This window comes from Peromyscus eremicus, chromosome 19, assembly GCF_949786415.1.
Source record: "Peromyscus eremicus chromosome 19, PerEre_H2_v1, whole genome shotgun sequence".
Classification (NCBI taxonomy): domain Eukaryota; kingdom Metazoa; phylum Chordata; class Mammalia; order Rodentia; family Cricetidae; genus Peromyscus; species Peromyscus eremicus.
Window position 1 is genome coordinate 64625288 of NC_081435.1, and position 27273 is coordinate 64652560.

Genomic DNA, 27273 nt, shown 5'->3' on the forward strand with positions numbered 1-27273 from the left:
GAACACCAGAAGGAACTTGAAGAGGTAAGGGCCTGTTTCAGCTTACAGTTCCATATCACAGTCCATATCACAGTCAGGGCAGAGACTTAAGGCAGTAACTTGGAGATAGGAACTGAAGCAGGATTCATGGAGGAATGCTGCTTAATGGCTTGTTCCTCGTGGCTTGCTCAGCCTGCTGTCTTTTACCACTCAGGACCTTCTGCCTAGAGGTTGTACCTCCTGCAGTGCTGGACCTTCCTACATCAGTCATCATTCCAACAAAATGCCCTTACACATAAGAGGCCATTTGATAGAGGCATTTTATCAGGTGAGGTTTCCTTATCTCAGATGACTCTAGCTTGTGTCAGGTTGACAACTAACCAGCATATTTGGCCCCTTGTCAACTTGATACACAAGTATATCACTATTCAAACATTATTTGTTCCCAATATGACATGTTACTATAGTTTCACAATAGAAAATACTCCAACTTTTATCTTTTTGTTTATGTGTATGTTTTATGGTTATTTTGCCTGTATGTATGTCTATGTCCTACATCTAGGCAGTTCCCTGAGAAGCTAGAATCCCCTGGAGCTGGCGTTACACACAGTATTTAGCCATCATGTGGGCCCTGAGAATCAAGTTCTTTTTTTGGGAGGGCAACCAGAGCTTTTTACTGCTGTACCATGTTTTCAGCCCTACTCAAACTTTTAAAAGCCCCAGATTGTAAGAAATTTAACACTTAAAGTCTGAAGTTTCTCTAAAACTCCAAAGTGTCTCTGAAATAGCTGTGGTCTCATAATTGTGTGTTCTTGTAAAAATAAATGAACTCTTTCTTACTCCTAAGAGGGAATAACCAGGACATAGTTACATTCAAATCTAATTAAAACCAGCACTTTTATTTTACCATATCTAATATTCCTGATAGTATATAAAACTCAGTGTCAGATATCTGATAGTCATGATGATCCAGGCTCTACAGGCCTTCACTTTTCTAGCTGTGCCCTCTACAGCACACACAACTTGTTTTGTAAGCTCAGATCTCTCCACTCCACACCTACTGTTGTCCTTGGCAGTCATTCCATGGTACTAGCACCTGCAAAACACTGGGCTTTCCATTGCAACTAGGATGCATCTTCAATAGCCACTCCTAGGCTCCCTTAAGGGATTCTACCCCTGCCACATGGGGCTTCTACTGAAACAGGCTGCCCCTTCACCAGTAGTCTCTCCTGGTCCCTTCCAATAACTCCAACCCTGCCAGACCCTGCCAGGCTTCAGCTGTTCTCTATGGCACCTTCTTGCCTTCATTACTGCTTGGGTGACTCCCACTACAAAGTTCAACCACAAGCATGATGTATAGTATCAGCCCCCTCTGGATAACAGTTGATCCTGAGAAAATATTCCCCAAGATTTATAATCCTCAGTTATGCTAGGCTCTTCTTAATCACTGCTAATTTTTCAGCTCCAGCTAACCAGCATCAATTGTCCCAGGAAAGCCAACCATAGCTGATTTCTGAGCCCCAGCTGACCAGAAACCACAGATTTTTAGTTCACCATATCAAATGTCCCTGATTGAATATTTCAAACTTCCCTCTGAAACTTAACAAGCTAGGCCTCCATCATCTGTATTAATCTTATCTTCCAAGCCCCTACAAAACAGGCCACCGTAATTCTTCCCAAAAATACATGCTCAAGTCTATCACATCAATACCACACTACCTGGTAACAGATTCTGTCTTACTTAGTGTTTCTATTGCTGTGGTAAAACACCATGACTAAAAAGCAACTTGGGGCGTGGTAAAGGTTTATTTCAGCTTGCAGTTCTATGTTATAGTCCATTGTAGGAAATTAGTACAGGAACTCAGATGGGAACTGAAGCAGAATCCATGGAGGAACACTACTTACTGGTTTGCCATCCATGGTTTGTTCAGCTTGCTTTTTTATAAAATTCAGGATCACCTGCCCAGGGGTAACATTACTAAAGTGGGCTCAGCACTTCCATGTCAATCATTAATGAAGAGAATGCCTCACAGACATGCCCACATGCCAGTCTGAATGAGGCAGTTCCTTTGGTGAAGTTCTGTTTTCCCAGATTACTCTAGTTTGTGTCAAGTTGCCAAAATTACCAGTACAATCATGTATGTATACTTAAGACAGCTTTGTTTTCCACATTACTAGTATCTTTAGCAAATGATGTGGTGTAGCAACTAGGCAGTTTTTAGTGTCTTCATATCATGACACAAACCAGTTTTAGAAAGACTCTTGAGTCTAACTGAATTCTGACTACTTAAGGCTTTGACACTAAGTCAAAATTATAGAAGTTTATTGGTTAAATTTAGACTGAAGAATCATACAGGTATGATAGTAGAAACATGTTTTAGCTGTGGAAATAGATGTTTAGATGCCCTGATTATCATCCTAGTCCCTCTTTGTTACCATGGTTTTCCTTAAAGTTTCTAAAGAAGTTGTACTTTTCCTCTCTTCTCTTTTTTCACCTTTCCTCTAATCTTTCCCCTTCTCCCTGACTTTCTTACATCCATGACCCCAGCCCCCCTTTTTTGGTTGTTTGTTTTGTGCTTGGAAAATAGTTGACCTTGAACTTCTGATGTCTGTGCCTCTCAAATGCTGCTAATGCTAGGGTTACAGACTTGTGTCACCATGTTGAGTTTTATGTGGTGGTGGGGACTAAACTCAAGGCCTCATGCATGCCAGGCAGGCACTCTTTGTTGTGGTGCACCCCCCACCCAGAGAATTGTGCTGTCTTTATCCTCATACTGGTTTGCTTCAGTCTTGGTCTTTTGATTTGGTATTGACTGGCAGCTGTGTGATGCTAACTTGAATATTTTGCTCCCTTTCTGTATCTTATGACTTGTTGTAAAAATCCATTTCCATTGTTCATAATGTTGCTTAGTTTCTTAAATACATTGACAATAATTTATCTTACAAAGTACTAGTTGTTTCCCCAAACTAAGGAAAAATGGGTAAATATGAGTAAAAATTTTAAGCCTAGTCTTTTAAACATATGCTCAACTTTTAATTATTCTGCTTTTTAGAATTATAAAGTCTTAATTATATAGTATGCATAATTTTATATAAAACAGATTGTAAAGTATTTGTTGTGTGCTTGATTTGTATTTGTAGTGGCCTGAATAGCTCTTTCAAGGGCATAGGTCATCTTTGAAGAGCAGGCAGTATGTCATAGTAGCCACCATATTTATTTCTAGATATCATAAAGATCTTAAATCCCAAAGACTGGTCATTTTGTCTTAATTTCTGATTGCATTGTTGTACCACCAGGCTGGCAGCTTTAGGATTGATTAATTTAGTTCAGATCATATCCAGATTTCAAATATAATTGAAAAATTATAATCAAAGAGACTGATTGAGTTGATATTAATAGTTTCATGCAGGTGTTCTTACTTATTTTTTGTTTGTTTTTGAGACAGGGTTTCTCTGTGTAGTTTTGGTACCTGTCCTGGATCTCTCTCTGTAGACCAGGCTGGCCTTGAACTCACAGAGATCTGCCTGGCTCTGCCTCCCGAGTGCTGGGATTAAAGGCTACCACCGCCCGGCAGGTGTTCTTATTTTAAAACTTTTTCATTGCTTGTTTCTTTTTTTGAGACAGGGTCTCACTATGTAGTCCTTGCTGGCATGGAACTTGCTATATAAATCATGCTAGGGATTGCTGGGATTAAAGACACATGCAGCAATTAAAGCAAATCTTAACACCCCTCTATTTTAGTCTCAAATTTCTTTATAGACAAATTATTATTATCCAAACGTATGCTATGTATACATTAGCACAAAATATAAAGAATTTTTCTATTTGTCAATTAAGATATTCCTTTACAGCTGTGGTTCTCAACCTTCCTAATGTTGTTACCCCCAACCATAAAATTATTTTCATTGCTACTTCATAACTGTAATTTTGCTGCTGTTATGAATCATAATTGAAATAAACTATAATGATGTGCAGGATATCTAATATGAGTCCCCTGTGGAAGGTCATTTGACCTCCAAAGGGGACATGACCGACAGGTTGAGAACCACTTTTTTACAGTATATTTTAATTCCACCTTGCTCCTATACCAACAGTTAGTGTTTAGAACCAAGGTGCATTCATGTTAGAATGAAGGCTGTTAGGAAAGATGGGAATAGAATATAGAGGTATTGTGTAGTGAGTGGCTGTCATTTTGTGCTGAGACTTAGTGAATGTACATCTGAGAATGCCCAGTGGTTCAGCTCTTCTTTCTTGTGAACTAACAGCCAGATTATTTGTAATTTCCCATGCTATTTAAAACAGGGTTCTCATGTATCAGCCATCTTCTGTAAGGGTGCCTAGCGTGACTTCGGTTGATCCTGCTACTATTCCACCTTCATTAACAGACTACTCAGTACCATTCCACCATACGCCAGTGTCAAGCATGTCATCAGATTTGCCAGGTATGTGGAAAGCTTTTGTTTGTTTTAGTTACATTCTTTGTAATTTTAATCAGCAGAACAAATGTATATGTATGTTTGTATGTATATATTTATACATAAATTTAGAATGTAAATGCTAAAACATTTCAAGTCTTCATGTAGAAGTATTACTGTCTTAGTATCTCATTCTGTTATTTTAATTAATGAGAATCTATAGATTGCTGATAATAGGAGATATATGAGTATAGTAGAAAGTTTTTATAGAATTGTAGAAAATTTGCACTCAGGCTTTTTCTTGGAAGCTTAGGGGGCAGAATTTCCTCAGAAATCTTTCTTCAAAACTTGTATCCAGTTGGGCCCATTTTTGCTTAGTGATTTTTACCTTGTTGATTTTCTTCTCTGTAAGGATAGGGTTAACCGTGTATTTCTCTAAAGTAGATCTTAATATTTGGAGATATTTTCATATGATCACATTTTAACAATTCAGATTTGCTTGGATTACCTTACTACTGGAATTTATGCAACCAAAACCAACTTTACTCTGTGCTCAGATGCTTTTTTTCATATTTTTTGTCAATCAAATCTGAGCAAAGTTAGAACTAGTCTACCATATATTCATGACTTCTATGTATGAGCCATTTTAATTTAGTACACTTCTGTCCTTCTGGTTTTTTTGAAGTTAATGTTGATCTGTGGTTTATTTTTATTCTTTAATTGGTCATTGTATTACCTATCCTTTTGTTGCCTCTTGAATTTAGTTTTATCTGAATAAAATGTAGTGGAAAAGAGTAAAAATAATACCTACCAAAAATATCTTTAAAAACACCACCAAATGACATAAGATTAATACATGTTTGCTCCATGTGTGCCTTGTGATTTTGTACTTTTCACATTCTTTGTGAGACCAACCAACATCAGTCAGAACACATTCATTGAGTGCAGAGACTCTACCACGGCATAGGGGTGAGGTTTCATGTTCTCATGATAGAGTTCTTAACAGTCATGTGCTGTAACCTTGGCTAAGTTGATGATGAATGAATGTTTATCATCTTAGTATGTGTTAGAAATAGGAACTTCTAAAAGATTTGCTTAAGACTTTCAATTGAAAGTTGGGCTTTGATAAAACAATAGTGAACATTTCCATTTTATGTTATAACAGCAGTAATACCAAAAATAAAGAGCATGAATCACTAGTCCTGCTAGTTTGCAAATTATGAGAATTTGAATGCTTGTTTTTAAATTTTGAGAATTTATAGCCTGATTTTGAGCATAAGTGAAAATTTTTTCTTGTGTGGTATGTCTTAAATGTGTCTGACCTTTGTATTTTGTAAAATTAATTTAATCTTGGAATTAATACTTATATTAATCATGGAAATCATACTTATATTCAAGGCTGATATTTAGCCAATATAAACTAATAATCTGGCTATATACTGAAAAATTTTCTTAGCAGTTGATAAACTTAAATAGAATAGGGCCAATTATTCTTAGGAAAAATTACTATTTATTAAAAGTTATATGGCAATTAGACATCTAAGAAGTTTAGTTTTTACCCATGTTTTATTGTCTATGCACTTTCTTGTAATTGGTGATCTGCTGTATAATTTTTATGTAATTAGTCATAATGTGCAGTTTTGATATTGATAAATTTAATAATTTTATAGTAAAAATTTAAGTAGAACACCAAGAATGGAGAGAAGACAATTTTCATAGAGTCTAACATTCCTTTTAAACATCATAAATCTGAATCTTCTGAATCTGCAGGAGAACAAAGAAGAAATGATATTAATAACGAAGTGCAGCTTGGAACATCTTCTGATACTGTGCAACAATGAATACAAAATAAAACATAATTTGTATTTATGGAGTGGAAAACAGCTTGATTATTTCAAGAAAAAAACATGTCTGCCTTATTATTGCTAGTACCATATTGTCAGGTGCGAATGGTGCTCAAAGTTGTATGATGAAATTTTACAGTGCTAAAACTTTTACATATTCAACCATGTAGCATTTATGCTTGTGAAGTTTATGGCTCAAGGAAGGAAAACTGTGTGGTTGTCAATGAGGGGATGAAAAGTGAACGGTTAGTCCATTTTAGTAATGAAGCATTTAAAATTCAAAAATTATAACTTCATTAGTATTAAAAACACGTAGATTGTGTTATCAAAATTTTTATAGCACTTTTTTTGAGTTAAAAATAAGAGCATTTTCAACTAAAGTACTTGGGCAAAAAAAAATATAACCATCAATATGTTGTTACAATTGAAACATGATAAAATAAGGAAATAGTATTTTACTAACAAGGCAGTCAAATTTTACTGTTGAAATCATTTCATTTGCAAAATAATGTACTTAAATGAAAAAAAAAGATAATCTATTCTTTTTTTATTAGGGATAACTTTCAAATGACATGGAAATGTTTTCAATGTGGAATATTCACATTACCGTCTTTGGAGGGTGTGATACTTGGAAGACAATCTAAATTTCAACAGAACATTAGAATAATGTTTATACATCTTAGTAGGGCACTGTGTAAGTTGTAGTATGTCTAGTTATCTGTGGGTGAGACATTAAAACAAATGGATTAAGTTCATCTAAAAGCTTTTCTAAATAGATTTTACAGTTTCTGGGACACGTGAAGTCGGCAATGAAAATTACAGTACATCTGAAAAGCTGGGTTGAAATAACCAATATTGGAAAACATTGGCCCTCAATGTATATCTTGTAATAATAATGCACAGAAACAGTTGTAATATTTTATCAGACTTACATGTTTACTTAGAGTCATGTAGTGACAACAGTTGAACACTAAGAAAAATGAGTGTTCTCAAATAATTCGTTCCAATTTGTGGTATATCTTCTGAAATAGTAGTACGTTCTTTAGTAGCTCTGTATTAAAATAGTATGAGTAAGCAACATAAAAATGGTGAGCGAGCCGTGGTGACTTCTGCCTGTCATCTCTGCACTTAGGAAGTGGAGGCAGGTCTGTGAGTTCATGTGTCAGCCTGTGCTACAGAGTAAGACCTTTTCTGGCAAAAGCACTTACTGTTCCTACTAAAGACCTGAGTTTATTTTATAATACCCACCGGCAGCTCACCAGCACCTTTAACTGCATCTCTAGGATATTCAGTGCCACTTCAGTGCCCCCACTGTGGCACTGAAACACGCAAACACAGTAAATAAGTAAATAATGTCCATTAAAAGTAGGAGCTGTTGTAAAGTTGAACAAAATGTTACGCCACCTGGAGTAAAACAAGAATGAATAAAAACCCGGTTTACTAAATGATATTCCAGATGACTTGGTCATATAAAACTCTTGGAAGGTGTAAAAAGGCTAGACAGGTTTGAATTGCAATTTAAAAGCAGAGAGATTTATTAAATAATCTAAAGTTTTCTCCTTACTTAAATACATCACCTTCTGGTTATCATTTTAATGGATAAATCATTGCAACAGTGGATTGTGATTTACTTTGTTCATCAGTTCAAACTGCTATATCATGTAGCTAATAACAAATTACACTAACAAGTTTAAAAAATGCTTTAGAAATTGTTTCAGTAATTCCTTCCAAATGGTTGGGGTTTCGGCTTGTATCATGATAAGTGTTTAAAATATACTCATTTGTAAATAAGGGAATAATGATGTTTTAAATTTTTTTAGTTAAAATTATTCATAGTTTTTATTAAATGTGTCCATTATCTTTCTTACTAATCTCTATTTTCATAGTGATATAGTATTATATTAGAATTTCACTTCATGTGGTTGGTATATTAAATGCCAACATATAAATATTTATGGGATTGAATAGACATTGGCCTTTTTTGTTTGTTTGTTTGTTTGTATGTATGTTTTTGTCTTTTGAAACAGAAATTCACTGTGTAGCCCTGGCTGGCCTGGAACTCATAGAGATCTGCCTGTCTGTGCCTCTCAAGTGCTGGACTACATTGCCCTGACTTAGTGGCCTATGCCCAGTATGGGGTTTCTTTTTTAATGTTTTAAAACAACTTAAAAGGATTTGATCACACAGGGAAGTCTTCAGATGTTGACTTTGAAGATTATTGCTAAACTTTTGGGACATGATTTTTTTTTTCTATAGCTTATTTTTACTTGAGTATTTATTTAAGGAAAATCTTTTTTATATTTCTATATCCAGAATGTGGTTGTAGAATTCCAGTTCCTTGGTTTAGGACATTGCATTAGCTGAGAACCTGTTGACTGTTAACTAGCTTAGTAGTGAGTAGCAGTTCCCAAGACTTGCTTTGTACCGAGCATTATACTCTTTAGAACTCTTGATGTGGGAGTGGGCAGACAGCTAGCTGCTGATGAAATATCTGTTAAAGAGTTGGTATTATTAGATGAACCTAATGTGGTGTATTTCTAAAAAATAAATGTGAATTATCTTATGAACCTAAGTATGTTGTTTTTTAATGGTCCAAAGATAATTATCATGATTTTTTTTTCTGCTTGTTGTTCTACTGACAAAAGGAAAAGATTTGGATTAACCAGTCTAACTGGAAATTTTTAGAATGCTGCTTTTCAGTTGCACAGAGGCAATTTTTCTAGTTGTTTGGTCAGAGATTGTATTCACCTTTGGTTTTAGATGCATTAAATTTTACCAGTTATGATTATAGACTTCAGTGTGGCGGAGAGGTGAGCATTTGCCACAGATGTTCCCTGGCATATAAATGCAGAATGATCTTGGGAAATAATTCTTGTCTCCAAAATATGAGACAACTATTAACAAAGCATTTTTGTTTTAGGTTTGGATTTTCTTTCCCTTATTCCAGTTGATCCCCAGGTATGTATCCTGAATTTAAGCAACTAATTTGCATTTGGTTGTTGATTATGTCATACTAACTAAAAATGACCAGTTGCATAAAATCAGGACAGTCAATTCTCATGTAGATAGAAATGAAGTACTATATAAATATTATACAATTTTATTTAAAGGAATAAAGTTATTGGTTTTCAATTTATTTATTGCTCTTACTGAAACTTTCTATTTTTATTGAACATGAACAGTTGGTATTTGTTATAAGTATTTGAGTGATTAGAATGAGTGGAAGCAATACTAAATGCATAAAAGTTAATATTTTACACATTGATAGCATTTATATAAAACAGTCAACTAAGTTCATCAGATTTGGATCACTGACTGAGATTGGATCATTGTTTTAAAGACAGAGTCAGACTTAAAGAAGGCCTCAGTTGAAAGTTGCAATATTGCTGTGTTTTCAATCAAAGAAAAGAGATTCTAGGAGTATCCCAGAATTGCAACCTTAAGACTTTGTGGTGGACATGGGTTCTGCTGACAGTCATTAATAGCAGAGGCAAAGCACAGAAAGTGAAAGGGGCAAGATGGAACAGCAAACGGAAGCACTTGAGGTACAGATGTGGTACCTAGGAAGAGGTGGAAGAATTGGACCTGTCTCACCAAGTTCAGAATTGACTAAATCCAGGTCCAGTATGAGCCTCCTATCTCTCTATCTGCATCTGATTACACAAACAGCCCAGGAAATTTGAGCCCAAGATAGATGCAGACTGAGGATTTTCTTCTCACCCTGGCTTGACTTCTTATATGAGTAAGATTTTACAGGGGAAGTTACATAGTTTTCTAGGATGTAAGTTCTTCAAGCTTAACAGAGTTACATACTTTTATGTGAACAGTGCTTTAAAAGAAAAATAATCTTGGAATCCATGGCTTTTATTTCATAGTTTTATTTACATGCTTAGTGGGAGGCTGACTTACTTGGTAACTTAGTAGGAGGGTGAGAGTGGTACCTTCTATTGACTATAGAATCCATAGGTTTTCTCCATAGTGTTCCATCATCCCTGTTATCCTTATGCAGGTGTCAGAGTTAAAATGGCTACAGCCAAGTCTAAGTATTCAAGGCACAGAGTTCCCACTGGCAGTAGGATGGCAGCATGTAGCATTTGACAGATTAGTGCTGTGATGTAGGCAAAAACAAGCTTGAATGGGAGCAGATTAAAATGGAATCATCTAGGCTTTTCTTTAGATTTTCCTCAGTTATAATATAATGGACTTGATTTTAGAGAATTTTTAATACTTGACAATTTCACTGTCATAGCTTCTTATGAATATGTTCAATTTCTCCATGTGTGACATTAATTTTATAGACAAAGAGTTGGCCATCCAAAAAAACAGTAACTTTCTTTGTCAAAAGGCAGCTTTGGTTGGGCATAGTGAATCACACATTTAATCCATCACTTGAGAGGCAGAGAGGCAGGTGGATCTCTGAGTTCTATGGTTTACATAGGGCTTTTCAGGAAAGCCAGAGCTACACAGTGATACCTTGTCTTGAAAGAGACCAAAAATAATGAATGAAAAGGCAGCCTCAGTTTCACTTGTTCTTCAGCTGTTTCCTTTTTTCCCCCCTTTTAATGCGCCTTGAAAACCATGTAATCTGAATGGCTTAGCTTTTGAATTACTGTCCATAATTCATTGTCTAAGAATCTAAGTGATATATAGGATAGGTAACATTAGGTGTCCTTGTTAGGTTTTTTCCTGTAGTCTAACTGAAGACAAACTTAGTAGCACTGGACATTACATGTGCTAAAGACAGTGCAGTTGTGCCTTATGTAAAACATCCTACAGCAAAATACAAAACTCCGTTTAGCTCTTATCTCAGTTCCTTAACATTTTAGGTTACTGCGCTCAGGTTTGTATTTATATGTGCATCAGCCACTCAGATGGTAGGTTTCTTGAGATAAGAACATTAGGAGAGGGATGTTAAGAATTATAAGGAATATTAAATTTGTGATTATGATATTATTCTCTCAGTATCCTGTGTTAATTAGCTGTCATATAACCTCCAATTCAGAATGAATGTTGACATTCTAATTACACAAGTATTGTTATCTTTGTTTACAGAGGAATGCAATACCATCATTCAGCTTGTTGCTCTTAATGTTACTCACAAAGGGTCTGTTTGATTCTTAATTTTGAAAAATTACTGATCTTTATTTCAATTATTAAGTTGTTTTTGAGATTAGTTTAAGTCATAATTTAACATTAAATGATTTCAGTTATTGTTGACATTGTGTTTTCCCTATGTATATGGTCAACAGACAAGTTTCACACATTTAAGACAATTAAGAATGTGTGACATTCAATAGAGAATATAAAATAGCTAAGTCTATACCATCTTCCACTTAAATATAAACTTTGGTATTTTTAAATCCCAAGAGAGTTAGCTTTGTGACTATCAGTTGTACATATCTAACAATTTCTAGTCTCTGTATTTAAAACCAATGTAGCCTTTTCCTCATCAGCATCATTGTTTGTTTCAAGCAGTACTGTCCTCCTATGTTTTTGGATAGTCTCACCTCACCCTTAACAGCAAGCAGTACGTCCATCACCACCACCAGCCCCCATGAAAGCAGTTCTCATGTTAGTTCATCCAGCAGCAGGAGTGAGACAGGGGTCATAACCAGCAGTGGAAGTAACATTCCGGACATCATCTCACTGGACTAATGGCTGACATACTTGATTCTGGGAATCATTCATCAGAACTACTTTTTCTTGGATATCTAGTCCATGGAAGCTAATTTTGCAATTTAATATTTATTGAAATGTCAGATGGATTCTTTGCTTTCTGAGACATGAACACAGATGACTCCAGCAAGAACCAGACGACAAGCAAGGACTCTCCTTACACTGTACACTGAGCATCAGATAGAGTTCCTCTACAATGGTGTCTTCTTGAGCAGTGAATTTCAATTTCTACATTACTGGATGGATTCTACAAACAATTTTTTGTTACAATAAACAGCAATAAAATTATGTAAATACTTAAACTTTTCTAATTAAAAAATGTAATCACTGATCTAGAATAACAGCAACTTCTGTTTAATCCAATATGAAGGAAAAATAGATGGAAAGTCATGTTTGCTGAATGAGTACTTTCTATAGAGATTTGTTCTATTTTGTTGAAGTAATGAAGTTTCAATAACTGGCCAGGACTTGGGTTCTCCTTTTTCTTCTTTTGGTTTACTATTCTTTGTGATCCCTTCAGAGAAAATGGTCTATGTGTTGTGTGTTTTTTCTCTTGTCCTTTACACTTTACATTATTTGCTGATACATGCAGAGTAAAGTGCTGGGGTTTGGTTGCTCTTCATAGTAATTATGTTTAAGAACACTAGGCAGATTTTGTCCTGATACAATGTGTTATTTTTGGTTACTATACATTCTTATTCTCAAGTTTTCTGCCATCTTGAGACTTGGTATTTCAGAAAAAGTCTACAGCATTTGAATGAAGTGTGCTTGAGTTAAGATGTGGCTAGATTATCTGGTAGAATTTTCTTTACAGTGTTCAGAAATATTTAATAGTTGGGAGGCACCAGAATATATTTAGGAGAGGTGAAAATAACTAAATTCTTTCTAAGAATTTGTTGTATATATTTTGTGGAATAATACAGTATACTTCATTGGTTGAAACTTTTCACATTTTAGTGGCACTTATGTAGAAATTATATTTAAGTATCTGATCATAATTCTTACCAATGTAATTTCAGTTTCAGCAGTGATTTTTCAAGTTTAAAGAAAAGTCAATGTTGAATGATAGTACCAGATTTTTAAAGAGGTCTTTTGTAAAAACCCAGTCACACAAGTTAGGGATGTTTGAATTGAAGTGAGGGAAAGGGGCCCAAAGCCCCACTTAATGCTGCCTTCAAAACTCACCTCTCACGTGGCTGGCTATTCTGGGTGCACTTTGAAAACTACAGTCCCTCCTACAGTGTGCTTGAGTCGCTTCGAAAGCTGGGTCTCACATGTAGAAGCTCTCGGCATTCCTCATTTCCCTTTGCTTCATTTGGGTTCCTTAATTTTTAGTTCTCCAAGATTTAGTACTTTCTTGATGCCTAGCTTTCTCTACCTATGCTATTATCCAGCTTAAAGCAAAGCTTTTTTTAGTGGCTGCTCTTAATTTCTCAGATAAGTTCCAGCGTAAGGACTCTGCTTCCACTCACAACAGGGGCATATTACTTCAGAATTGTCCCTGGTTGGTGTTTTATCTTCTCAAGTTTTTGTGGCCTTTGTGTGCTTTTTGTATGAAATTCCTGTGTAGTTGTCCATATTGTCCCTTTTTTGCCTCCAGCGCCCCATGTTGATGATCTTTCCTTTTGATAGGGCTTTTGTATCATCAAAGATATGGAAAGCAAAGCCAGCCCCTGTGATCACAGTAGTCATTGTACCATGGCCCCTGGCTTTACCTACTTCACCAGTCCAAATAGAACATTTCTTCCTGTAGGATTTTATGTCGTTACTGTAAGTACAGATGCAGTTTCTGTTACCTGTGTAATCGGAAAAAGTAACCTGGCTTCTGTGGTATAATTTGTTAATAAAGAAGTGATGCTGAGTTGTCATTATTTTGTTTACCCATTAGAGTATGAAAGACTCCCTTACTATGTATGAATCAGTGAAGTCTTATAAGTAAGGAAGATGGTAATAGAAATTATTTGCCTAGTTCTCATAATGGATACCTCTGTACATTAATCACTTTCACGTAAACAGTTTTAGTATTCATTTTTGGTGTTTAATGAAATTACAAAATACTTTATTTTAGGTAGTAGCACCTTTATCATACTGATATTGGGACTTACTTTGCAGGTAGCTTTGAAGGTTTGTGCTTTTCTTTCTGTTCTTGGCTCTGTGACTACATGGTAGTTGCAAAGCTGCTCTCTCCTTAATGTCACAATCTTATGAAGATGATCTGGCTTCCTAGCAGTGTTCTGCTAATGCAGAATTCTCTTTAACCAGATAGTGTCAAGAGGTCATCCTGGGGGTACTTAGATGTCAGACAACTAGCCGTTATCTCAGATATCTCTACTTAAGGAATTGTGCTCACTGCTTACAATCACTTGGCCAACCTGTTTTCATCTTTTTTCTTTTTCTTTTTCCACTTAGAAATATTGACGGGCTTTCTTGCTTTGGTAGCTCAAGGCAGTGTAGCTTCTGCACAGAGATCTACTCATGAGTGCTTTCACTAGCTAGCTTTCTGACCCCCAGCTGAGTCAATTTTATATTTTATTTTCTTTTCTGCCCCCAAATTAAAAATACTCAGTGTCTGTCCTAGATAATTAAAGGCCAAATGTAATAAGTAAGGTGAATTTAATTGCATGGCCTTTTTTGTCATTTGTTCTATAATACTATAATAAAACCATGATGCATAGGTACAGGATAGTTAATGTGATCCAATTGGTCATACTTTTTTTTAATGTTAAACAAGTTTCCATTAGAGTAGTCTTTAATGAATTTGAATGGAACATGCTGAATTTTAAAGTCATGTTGAATGGAGTTGAAAGAGTCTATTTTAAGTATAATATGTCTTCAGTCAGTCCTGAGCACTCACTTTTGTCTTCTGCCAATAAAGACACTCATTTAGTTGCATTTATGTTTTTAAGTAAAGTTGGTTTTCATAAAATTTTTTGTTTTTAAATTCTCAGGTATGCTTTTTCAGTTGCCTTTGCTTGGTTATTTAAAAGAAAAAAATACTTTTTAAAAAACATTTTTTTCCTGCAAGTTTATCTTCATTTCTGTAGAAAATTATAATTTATTTTCCATCTTTTTTTCATCTTAAAAAATAAAAATTAGTGCACATTTAACTTGAGTCTGACATTGATTTTAGTAGCTCTGGGTCCAGGTAATGTGGTAATTTGGAGTTGCCATTTGGAGGGCGATTGATGGATGACCCTGACTGAATACCTTTCCTTCAACAGTACATATATTGTGGAGAAATGTGTTGGAAAGATTTGAAGGGTTTTTCTGCTTTTTTGAGACTGATGTTCTTGGTAAATGACTGCTTTGTCTTCCTTTTGTTAGGAGCCACATCATAATTTACAAAAGCAGCAAATAAAGCTAGATCAGAATGTCTGCCCATTGTTATTCACTGCCTGCCTTGTTGAGTAATGGTTTTGTTTTCTTAGTTGTCCGTAGTATATGCTCTTTGCAGAGAATTGAGACAAAGGAGAAAACCAAAGAAAAATTACAGCCACCCATAGTATCTCCAGGGGAGGGAAGTGTCACTGTAGCTACTTTTCGTACATTATACATACCAGCAGGTAGTATGAAAAGATTGTATAGCTACTTTTTCCCTAGAACACATTTGTCTTTGTAGCGATTGGCATTAAGATCTCCTGACCCCAGTGAAGTGATCCATGAGGCAATAATTCAATAATTGGAAGATCATTTCCCAAGCTTCCTGAAGTTAAAAAAAATATTTTTAATCATGTCTGTGTCTTTATGTAGTTATGTCCATATTGTGTAAGGACCAGAGAGGGCTTGGATACTCAGGAGCTGGTGGCTACAAAGCATTTGTGAACCACCTGATGTAGGTAATGGGAACTGATCTCAGTTCCTCTGGTAAAGCAGTATTGCTCTTAACCTCTGAGTCATCTTTCCAGCCCCCAACCTTTCAATTTTAAATATAAAGACTTGCCTCATGTGGGAGAGATTGGTTTCAGAATCCTCCAGTATAAAAATCCACAAATGCCAGAGTTTCATAAAATGGCATAGTAGTTCCATAAGACTGACATTTATAGTTTCATATATGTTGAATCATCTTGGATTTAATGTAAATAGGTGTTACTCTTTACTACTTAGGGAATAGAAGAAGTCTCTTCTCTAAGTTCAGTTTCAGCCCTTCCTTTGACAGTAGAACTCTGCAGTTGATTGGATCCATAGATAAAAGATGGATGGATGGATATGGAGAGTTGACTACACTTACCTAACATGTTCCTGAAGCTACTGTGTGTGGATACCCAAGTGACTTTTCACATGGTCTTAGCACTGTAAAGACATCATCAACCCTGTCAGACTGAATTTTGTTCTAAACGATTTGTGCCTAAGGACAACCCTTAAACAGTGAGCTCCTCTTTAGGGTCCATTCACCTTTCTGAATTACTAATGCCTGAGACAAGCAATCCAACATAAATTGGAAAGGTGGTAAAGCTAAGACAGAACCAACTGCCTTACACTTTGCTTTCTTTTCTAATGTTTTTATTCCTTCAGTGTGTGTATGTGTGTACATGCACCACAACAGATGTGTCAAGGTCAGAGGACAACCTACAGGAGTCAATTTTGCCACCGGTTGAGTACCAGGAACCAAGCTCCAAACTCAGTTTGTCAGATTGGGTGGCCAACATGTTTATCTGGTGAGCTCTGAATGTATTCTTTTGTTGCCAGTCGTATCCCAGTAGAAGACCAACAGCCTCTATGGGGAAGAGAAAATAGTGCTGACCTGATGTGGTATGTGTCTATAATTCTAAAACTACAGGCAAGGCTGATGGGGCTCCAGTTTGAGGCCAGCCTCAAACTACGTAGTGAAACTAAAACCAAGTGGATTACTGTGTTCAAGGTACAGCATTTTGATAGGCGTAGCACTATATTTATCAGACTGCTATTTGGGGTTTTTGTTTTTATTTTATTTTTTGGTGAATGACTTATATAGCTTCTGTGTTCCTAAAACTGAACTCTTAAAAGTGCTGTTAGAATAAAACACTACTTTTATTTTGGTCATCATAAAGTGTACTTGGCATAAAGTACTAAAGACTAGTCTCAGGCTTGAAGGGGTTTTATAATCCGGTTTTGAAAGATCAAGAATTCTTAATAACAGTAATTGTGCTGAGAACTTCAACTAGTATCACATTCCTTGACAGATGAAACAGATTTCAGTCTTTTTCCTGACACAAAGGGGAATACTGACCTAAACCAACTGAAAGAAATATCCTTGGCCTCAATTAAGGTGATACTAATTTGTGATATTTAGGAGACTAGAATGGAAACCGGCGATTTTAAGGACTGGTGACGATCACAGTAATTGAAGGAGTATATGCAGGTTTTTCTCTTACTCTTGTCACTGGGAGGATTATGCTGCTGTTGAAAGGCACAATGGCAAGTCATCTAGGGGAGACAATTTAGACATGAGATATTTAGGAAGAAATGCCAGGCCCTTCCTTCCCTGGTGTTTCTGCCTTGTCACCCATTTTTTCCTTTTCTCTGTAGTGTGTACTTTCTACTCACAGTGTAAGTGCTTTCTACTCACATTCCCTCCTTAACCACCATCTCATTGGTTTCCTGGAATCACTTCACTGCTTCTTGGTAACAAGCAGGGATTCATATTCTGCTTACTCAAGAGGGAGTTGCTGCCCCTTTGCTGTTGTAAAAAGATTGCCTGCAGGAGGGAGAACTTGAGTGGCCTTGTGAAATAGCATTGGAAAGCTTCCTAATGAATAGTGGATTAGTTAACTTTTTGTTGCTTTTTAAAGATACTTCAACAGAAAGCAAGTTAAGAGTTATTTTGCTTTAAAGTTACAGAAGAGATACAGTCCATCATGGCAGTCAAGAAGTTGACTGATCACATTTCATCTGAGCATGGGGAGCAGAAAGAACAGAAGTGGGGCCAGGCTATGAAACCTCAAAGCTGTCAATGAATGTACTTGCTCTAGCAATGGTCCACCACCTCAAGGTTTCTGTAACCTTCCCAATCAGCACCAACAGCAGAGGACCAAGCATTCAATAGATGGGCCTATGGGAGACATTTCTTCAGTTTGTAAAATTCACACCGTTATCATTGTATTACAAATAGGGGAATAAGTCAAAATGACACGTCCAAGATCGTACACCTAAGTACTGAGTCAGTTTTTAGCCATCCATTCAGAGGCTTTGCTAGATCATTCTGGTGGGGATTTTTTATTTTTCTTACCAGTTTTGATGCAGAAGCTTAGACCCTAGGGCCTCTGAGCATTTGATCTAACACTAAGCTACACTCCCATTTCCTGATCATAAGTAAGTATTCCCTTAGTATCTTCTGTCATCCCATCCTGTTTATATCCTGCTAATGTTGATGACTTTATGTATTGGTTCACCACATACTGCCTCTGCTAGATTGTAAGCTCCATGAGGGCAGAGTGGTTTTGCTTGTATCCCACAGTAACATGGTATGTCATGTGTGGTGGATATTCCATTAAGTATTTGTTAATGATAGTCATTTGTATTTGGCTTGTCAAGTTGAATATGGAAATTTAATACCTGTTGAAAATCATTAGTTGCAGGCATTTACCAGAAGAAAGCAAAAGGAGGAACATGTTTAGAGTGAGTGGCAGAGGTAATAGATGTGGGTAGTTGGAAGGAAGGTAGTATGTGTAAATACCCTTTATTTTTAGTCTTGAGGCTGGCAAACTGACCCACTATTGAACTCAGAATTTTAAATTGTACAAGAATAAATTAACCCAATGACCCTAGATATTATCAGACAAGATATAGGCATATACTACAACAGCCTGAAGAGACCCCATTCACAATAGCAACTACTTTTCTATCTTTCCATCATCATACTACATTCACCCCCCCCCATCCAGCTCTAGGCAACCACTAATCAACTTTCTGTTTCATGCACCTGATTGAATATTTTCTGTGCATTGAATCCGAATGTGTGGTCTTTGTGATGACAGTTTTAATTTGGCCTAGGTCTTCAAGGATCACTCATGCTGTAATAAGAATAGTGACTTGTTCCTGTTGAGTATATATGCATTTTCTTGCCTACTTTATTATAGACATCTGAGCTATCCCCATGTGCTTTCTGTTACAAGTAACGTTAGGCTTGTTCATATACACATTCTTATACACATATTTGTGTTTGGCTGGGTGGGTATGTATGTGCATGTGTGTGGAGTTCAGAGAAGAATCTCAGGTGTTCCTAGGAGCAGTGCACCTTGTTCTTTTTTTTTTTTTCTGATATAAGGGCTCCCACTGGACTCGGGACTCCTGGATTAGGCAAAGCTAGCTGGGCAGCAAGTCTAAAGAAACTACCTGTGTCTCTACCACCTCTCCAGTGCTGGAATTATAAGCACATACTACCATGCCTGGCTTTTTACATGGGTACTCAGAATTGAACTCAGGTCTAATGATTGCATAGCAAGCATTTTTACCAGGTGAGCTCTCTCCCTAGCCTATGAATATGTTTTTTAATTATTTCTTTAGGAGTAGAATTTGCTGGGTCATTTGGTAACTGTATTCAGTTCTTTGAGGAGCTGCCAGACTTTTCCAAAGCATACCATTTTAAATTCCCACCAGAAATTATGAAAGTACTGTTTCTTCAAATCTTCACCTACATTTCTTTGTAGCCATCCTAGTGGTTGAGACTGTTACAGTAGTTTTAACTTACATTTCTCTACTGATTATTGAACTTGCTGTCTTTTTCTGTGTCTGGTAGTTTCTTGTATGTATTCTTTGGGGGAAACCTATTAAGATCCTTTGCCCACATTTTCATTGGTCTGTCTTACTTAGTTAAAAATTCTGTTGTTTGTTGATACAATTCTTAATTTGGCTATTTAATTTGCATATACTTTATTCTGTCTGAGGAGTGTCTTTGCACCTCCTTGATACTGCCCCTTCAAGGACATGTTTTAAATTTTGATGTTCTCCAGTTTATTTCTTTCCCATGCTGCTTATGTTTTTGGTTTCATGGTTAAAACTCCCATTACCAAATCCAAGGTAGTTTTGCTGGATTTTTTTTTTTTTCATCTTGACACAAGGTAGAGTTGTCTGGGAAGAAGGAATATTAATCAAGAAAATGCCTCCATATGATTGTCCTGTGGGCATGTCTGTCGAAAATTTTCTTGATTGATAATTGATGTGGTCCATCCCTCCCATTATGAGCAGTGCCACTCCTGGACAGGTAGTTGTGGGTTCCCTAAGCAAGCTGAGTTTAACGGTGGTGTATGCCTTTAATCTCGGCAATCTGGAGGCAGAGGCAGGCGAATCGCTGAGTTTGAGGCCAGCCCGGTCTACAGAGTGAGGTCCAGGACAGCCAGGGCTGCGTAAAGAAACTCTGTCTCAAAAAGAAGAAGAAGAAAGCCGAGCAAACTGGATAGCAAGCCAGCAAACAGCATTCCTCCACGGATTCTGCTTCAGTTCTTGATTTCCTGTCCTGACTTTCCACAGTGATGGGTTGTTACCTGGTACTATAAGCTGAAATAAACCCTTCTCCAAATTGCTGTTGATCATGGTGTTTTATTAAAGCAATAGAAATCCTAACTAATAAGTAATGAACTTGTTTGTATTTATTGTAAGATTTTTTTTGTTTTTGTTTTTTGAGACAGGGTTTCTCTAACTCTGGCTGTCTTGGAACTTGCTCTGTTGACCAGGCTGTCTTTAAACTCAGAGGTCTGTTTGCCTCTGCCTCCTGAGTGCTGGGATTAAAGGCATGCATCACCACTGCCTGATCTTCTTGTAAGAATTTTATAATTTTAACATACTTACAACTGATCTATTATAGTTAATTCTTTTTTGAGCTTTTTTTTTTCATTTATTGAAAATAGATTCTTTTCTCATACAACATATCTTGATCATAGTTCCCCTAATCTGTACTCCTTCCAGTTCCTCCCCTCAGGATCCACTCCTTTTCTGTCTCTGATTAGAAAAGCACAGGCTTCTAGGAGATAACAAAACATGACAATATATAATATAATATGACAAAAAACCATCCCATGGACTGGAGAGATGGCCCAGTGGTTAAGAGCACTGGCTGCCCTCCCAGAGGACACAGGTTCAATGCCCAGCACCCACATGGCATCTCATACCTGTCTGTAACTCAGTTCCAGGGAATCTGACACCCTCACACCAATGCACATAAAATTAAATAAATTAATTTTTTAAAAATCGTGGGGGCTGGAGAGATGACTCAGAGGTTAAGAGCACAGGCTGCTCTTCCAGAGGTCCTTCAATTCCTAGCAACCACATGGTGGCTCACAACCATCTGTGTGACATTGAGTGCCCTCCTCTGGCCTGCAGGGATACATACAGACAGAACACTGTATACATAATAAATCTTTTTTAAAAAATAAAAACCCCATCAAGTCTGGACAAGGTGACCCAACAAAAGGAAAAGAGCTCCAAAACCAGGTACAAGAATTAGAGACCCATTCATTCACACACTAAGGAGTCCTATAAAAATATTAAGTTGAAAACATGTTCTGTAACTCAACATATATGGTATTGATTGCATTGTACTTTGTGCTAGCCTGTCTGGTTTGAACGATGCCTCTGCTGCTTGGATTTTGGCAAAGTTACTTAATTGCACTGTCATCCGGATTCCTTGCATAAGATGGGGTTTATGGAATTCTTTGAGGGGTTTTTAGTTGGGGTTCCTGTTGCTGTGATGAAACACCATGACCAAAGAAATTTGGGAAGGAAAGTTTATTTGACTAACGGGTCCACATCACAGTTCATCATCCGAAGAAGTCAGGACAGGAACTCAAGCAGAGCAGGAACCTAGAGTTAGGAGCTGCAGCAAAGGCCATGGAGGGGTGTTGTTTACTGGCCTATTCCTCATGGCTTGCCAGCCTGCTTTCTTACTGAACCCAGGACCACCAGCCCAGGAATGGCACTATCTACAATGGACTGGGCCTTCCCTCTTCAATCACTAATTTAAGAAAAAGCCTTACAGGCTTGCCTACAGCAGGATCTTATGGAGGCATTTTCTCAATTGAGGTTCCCTCCTCAAAAATGACTTTAGCCTGTGTCAAGTTGAGATACAACTATCCAGCACAGAGGGGTTGTCATTTTTGAAAATGGAAACTTGTAAAGTTACTAAATTAGTACTCAGAATCTATTTAGAGTTGTTTTCTTGCATAAATGGCTAACATGGGTTATTAAGGTCTGGGTCATAATAAATGGCCCTCATTTTCCAGGCCCTCAATTTACCCCAAAAGCTATTTTCTACCTTTCAGGAGGACCATGAATACATCTGAAGTATCACAGGACTGAGGCAGTGAAAGCTGATAAAATTAGCAGACCAAATGTATGAAAGTATATGCCAGGTGTATTCACAGATTGAGTTTAAAAGCAACCTGGGTTTAAACTGCTCATTAGGATAGGTTTTTCATGAAATAAACTTACTGTATTTTACTAACTTTTATTTTAACCAGGTTCCATTTTGATTGCTTTAGTAACTTGGCATTATCCCCACCAATTGCTTTTCCATACCAATACGTTCCATTCTTCAGAGCGTAGTGGTGAAAGTGTTAGAAACTCTGAAGCAGGTACAGGTATTGTGAGTGTCTAGTCCTAATTGTCAGAAGTGATTTATAATCACCATGGAAACAAGGGCTAGGGGAATCTCTAAGGGATTATTTAGCTAATTCATTCTGTGAGCTGAGATCCAAGACTGAAGAAGGAAAAGCTGCCTGAGTACAGGCACTCATTACTCTTTGTTTCCTGATTGTGGATGCAGTGTGATCAACCATCCAGCTTGCCTCCCTACCTGCCCTGCTAATGATGGCACATATTCCCTGGAACTGAAAACCAAAATAAATCCTTCCTTTCTTTTTTCTTTTTTTTTTTTTTTTTTTCGAGACAGGGTTTCTCTGTGTAGCTTTGCGCCTTTCCTGGAACTCACTTGGTAGCCCAGGCTGGCCTCGAACTCACAGAGATCCGCCTGGCTCTGCCTCCCAAGTGCTGGGATTAAAGGTGTGCGCCACCACCACCCGGCTAAATCCTTCCTTTCTTAAGTTCTAACTTTTCTAAAAGAAATTAATGAGGTGTGTTCATACCAAACTTACTTAAATGAGATATTTATAAGATTCAGTGAATAGTTGAATATGGTATGCTAACTCTTAACAGTTGATATGTGAACCAATGAATAAAAACAAGCATAAAATGCCTCTTTTTTCTACTGATACCTTGTGGAATGTAATTTGGTGAAAATATTTTAACCATTTATTTCTAGAGCAGATAAACAGAAAATTTGAACAATTATCATTCAACCTAGTTTAACTTAAACACCACTGTTCCTGCATACGTGTGTGCATGTGTGTGTGTTCTGTATGAATTTTTCTTAGGTGTTTGTATACTGCTTGTGTGTCTGGTGACTGAGGAAGCCATAAAAGGGTTTCAGATCCCCTGGAACTGGAGTTACAGATGGTTGTAGCTATTGTGGGTTTTAAGAACTGACCCTAGGCCTCTGCAAGAGCAGCAAGTGCTCTTAACCACTGGGCTGTCTCTTGCTCTTTGCCCTCTTTAAACAGAATCACATGTAATCCAAACTGGCCTTGAACTCATTATGTACCTGATGCTACACTTGAACTCCTGATCCTCCTGCCTATACCAACTGCTGAGATGTTAGGTTTATGCCACCATGCCTGACTGAACATGGCACACTTATTCTGCAATATACCTCTTTTGTGTAATATTCACATGTGTGGGTATGCATGGGGTAGTCAGAAGTCTAGGGAGTCCTCAATTGCTTTCCACCCCATTTTTTTTTTTTTTTGTGACAGAGTTTGTCATTGAACCTGGAGCTTATGAATGCAGCTGGCCAGCAAGCCCCAAGGATCTTCCTGTTTCTGCCTCACCAGTTCAGGGATTATAGGCACAAGTCACCATTCCTTACTTTTTATATGGGTGCCGGGGCAAGGATCTTCCTGTTTCTGCCTCACCAGTTCAGGGATTATAGGCACAAGTCACCATTCCTTACTTTTTATATGGGTGCCGGGGATCCAAATTCAGGTCTTCGTGCCTGTACCTCCCCAGTGCTAGGATTACAGATACTTGCTACCGTAGCCACCTAAATTCATGGTTTTAAAACATATGTAACGTCAGCTGAGCATAGTGTCTTCAACCTGTAATCCTAGTACTTAGGAGATGGAGGCAGGAGTGTTGCCATGAGCTCAAAGGACAGCTGGTCTATAGGACAAGCCCATCTCAGAAACAAAAACCAATAAGAGCCAAAGAAATTGAGACATTACAAGAGAAAAAAAATGCTGAACTAAGTACATATAAAATGGGCTTAAGTTAGTGGAAATACACGGCATGTAGAAAATTATAGTAGAATGTTCTTACAAAAAAAAAAGTTTAAAGGGTGACCTGTGAGTCAATGTGAGCAGCTAAGTATTCTTAAGACAGAAAAGAAAAAATGTCTCTTCAAAAACTGGCACTAGCCTGTGCTCTCTGGGAAAACCGAGAACCACTTTGGTCCTTGGATGGAGCTGCCAAGAAAAAGGAGAGGAGAGCTTTCAACAACCAGACTTGAGGCAAAGGTTATACTGGCAAGAAGGGGCATAATGGGCATGCAGGCAAAAAACAAAAAGTCTGGTGCCTCCAGTCTTTGCCCATTGGGTTTTCATAGAGGTGGGCATGAAAACTGCCTTCTGCTCGTGTAGATGTAACCAACCGTCTTATTAAATAAGAAACACAGAGCCAATTCAGAGAAGAAAGCCAAGAGGTCAGAGCTAAGAGCCTTACCCTTCCTGCTTCAGCGATCCTCTTCAGCCAAGAGAGCTCTCCGAAAGGGACCTACTTCCTGTGTGTTTGTCTTTATATAGTCTTTCAGTTCTGCCTTCTCATTGGTTGTAAACCCAAACACATGACTGCCTCGTCACTGCCTGTCTGTAGAAACTTCCAGGTCTTCTATGGTTGGGATTGAGATTAAAGGCGTGTGTCTCCAATGCTGGCTGTATCCTTGAACACACAGAGATCTACCTAGCTCTGTCTACCAAGTGCTGGGATTAAAGGCCTGCGCCACCACCGCCCAGCTTTTGCTATGGCTAATAGCTCTGACCCCCGGGCAACTTTATTAACATACAATTAAAATCACATTTCAGTACAAATAAAATACCACCATATGCTCATGTGGTGGTTTGAATAGGAATGACCCCCATAGATTCATATTTGAATGTTTGGTTGCCAGGGGGTGGCATTAGGAGGCGTGGCCTTGTTGAAGGAAGTGTGTCACTGGGGGTGGGCTTTCAGGTTTCAAATATTGAAGCCAGGCCCAGTGTTACTCTTTTCCTGTGGATCCGGATGTAGAACTCTCAGCTACTGCTTCAGTACCATGTCTGCCTGCTTGCCGCCCTGCTTCCCACCATGACAATTATAAACCTCTGGACTGTAAGGCAGCCCCAACTAAATCGCCACAGCAGTGGAAACCCTAAGACAGCCCAGAATAATGTGAGCTTTAGGTGTGAGAACTGGGCTCCACCTCCGGCTAAGAAAGTGATGGTTGCATTCCATTATTGTTGAGTTTAACGTGGAAGTCCATTAAAGGTCCAGACTCATGCCAGGTGTTCGACATTACTGAGAGTTTAGTTTCTTTCAGGATTTTTAGTTCTGTTAGACTCCCTACTCTTTCTTGAGTTAAACCTGGTAATTGTTATTTATGGATAATTTACTTCATCAAAAAAAGGTCTCAGAACGATTAAATGTTTCAAATAAATATATAAGTAAATAAATCTCAAATTGGAAAGCCTTCAGACCCAGAGAGTTCAAGCATTCATAAACTACCTTTGTTTATTTGAAATAAATTCATGTACAATTGATCTTCGTGTATGTATTCTATTCTATTAGTAGTCAATGCAGTTCACATTTCACTACCATACTCATTTTTATCATGGTTTTCAAGCAAGATAGGAAAAAATTAAACTACCATGCATGCAAAGGGAAAGAAACCCTTTCTGAAATCTGGCCGAGAGCTGCAATTTTAATAAAACTGGTAAAATTGCAATTGCCTACAGAGATAATGCTTATATTTCTAAAGACATTTTAAATACGAATGTTAAAATAGCTTACTTAGGGCTACAGTGTGGCCTTGACTAACCACCATATTGGTACTCCACTCACATCCTTAAAACAACAGACAAAAACCTTACAATTTCACTTACAAAAGGAAATTCTTTTAAGATGAGAAAAGCAAATCAATGTGTACCCTTCCCCTTAATTTTTTAAACTTTACTTAAAATTTAAACTTTCCTTAATCTTTAAGCCCTGTAAATTGAGTTTTTTGGGGCGGTAGCTTAGAAAGCCATAATCGTGTGTAACCACTGTGGAAACACCTAGTGGTGGCTCTTTTTCTAACGCCTGCACTTGAATCTAAGCCATGTGTTAGCATGTTGTAATAGACTGGCTGACTTTCCTTCCTTCTGGCTCATCCTGGGATTCTTTCCTGCTGTATAGTCAGCAATCTGGCTTTACCTGGTGGAGGTCCCCCAAAGGGAAAGGTGTCTTGGGTTGTGGCTCTCCAGTGCTGCTGACAGTTCTACAATATGGTGTGGCATCTGGTCAAGCTGTTACCCCTGTCTCTCTTTTTCTCAAAGATTGGGTTTAAAAATTAACCAAATAAAATGGCGACAAATTTACTGAGACTCCATTACGTGTTCCTGTCAGTAGCTGCAAATTCCTTTCCATTTTGTTCCTGCTTCCAGTTCTTTGCCCTTGTCTCAGGTGACCCTTGTTATTTCAAGCAAGACCTTAAAAGCACATACAGGAATGGCCCATGTAAAGGGTCTAGAACTTGCCCTGTGGCTGAAAACAAGGTCTAAAAAATCAGAGTTCTGGGCTTAGTATTTTATTGCATGATAATTTGCTAAAATGTCAAGTTTTCTCAGTGACTGCAATTAATACAGCCAGCATACACATTGCTCATTAAATTTCTCTTCTTATGCAAACATTCCAGCCTTTCCCTTTCCCTTTCCTCCTCTCTCTGTTTCTCCCTGAAAGCACCAAAATGCAGGAGGGCTGTGGCCAAACAGGAACTCTCACTCCCTGATGGGAGAGCAGCATGGTATAGCCACTTTGGTTTGATAGTTTCTTCAAAAACTGAGCATACTCTTAGCATATGATACAGCCACCTTGCTCCTTAATGAATGAATTTACCCAAATGAATTTCAAATGTACATCTCTCAAAAGTCTGCATGTGGAGATTTATAGAAGCTTTGTTAGAAATTGTGAAAACTTGAAAGCAAGTAACCAAGATAGATGTCCTTCAGTAGGTGAATGGGTAAGTAAAGGGTGGTGCATCTGGACAGTGGAGTATCATTCAGCCAAAAAACAAACAAAAAGTATCAGTGTCTGGAAAAATAGC

General features: G+C 37.5%; 1 protein-coding gene across 6 annotated transcripts in view; it reads left to right on the forward strand.

The window, feature by feature from the left end:
* The window catches only part of Pias2 (protein inhibitor of activated STAT 2), a 76708-nt gene extending 60119 nt beyond the window's left edge, over positions 1–16589 (forward strand). For 2 of the 6 annotated variants that reach the window (XM_059246585.1, XM_059246588.1), the window contains 3 exons: positions 4283–4422; positions 9160–9197; positions 11712–14807. In XM_059246585.1, the coding sequence (XP_059102568.1) occupies positions 4283–4422; positions 9160–9197; positions 11712–11894 (361 nt within the window). In that variant the 3' untranslated portion in view covers positions 11895–14807. Of the gene's footprint in view, positions 1–4282; positions 4423–6165; positions 6265–9159; positions 9198–11711; positions 14808–16427 lie in introns of those variants that run through there. The other 4 variants (XM_059246587.1, XM_059246586.1, XM_059246590.1 and 1 more) reach the window with 4 other exon arrangements.
* Positions 16590–27273: the final 10684 nt, after the last annotated feature.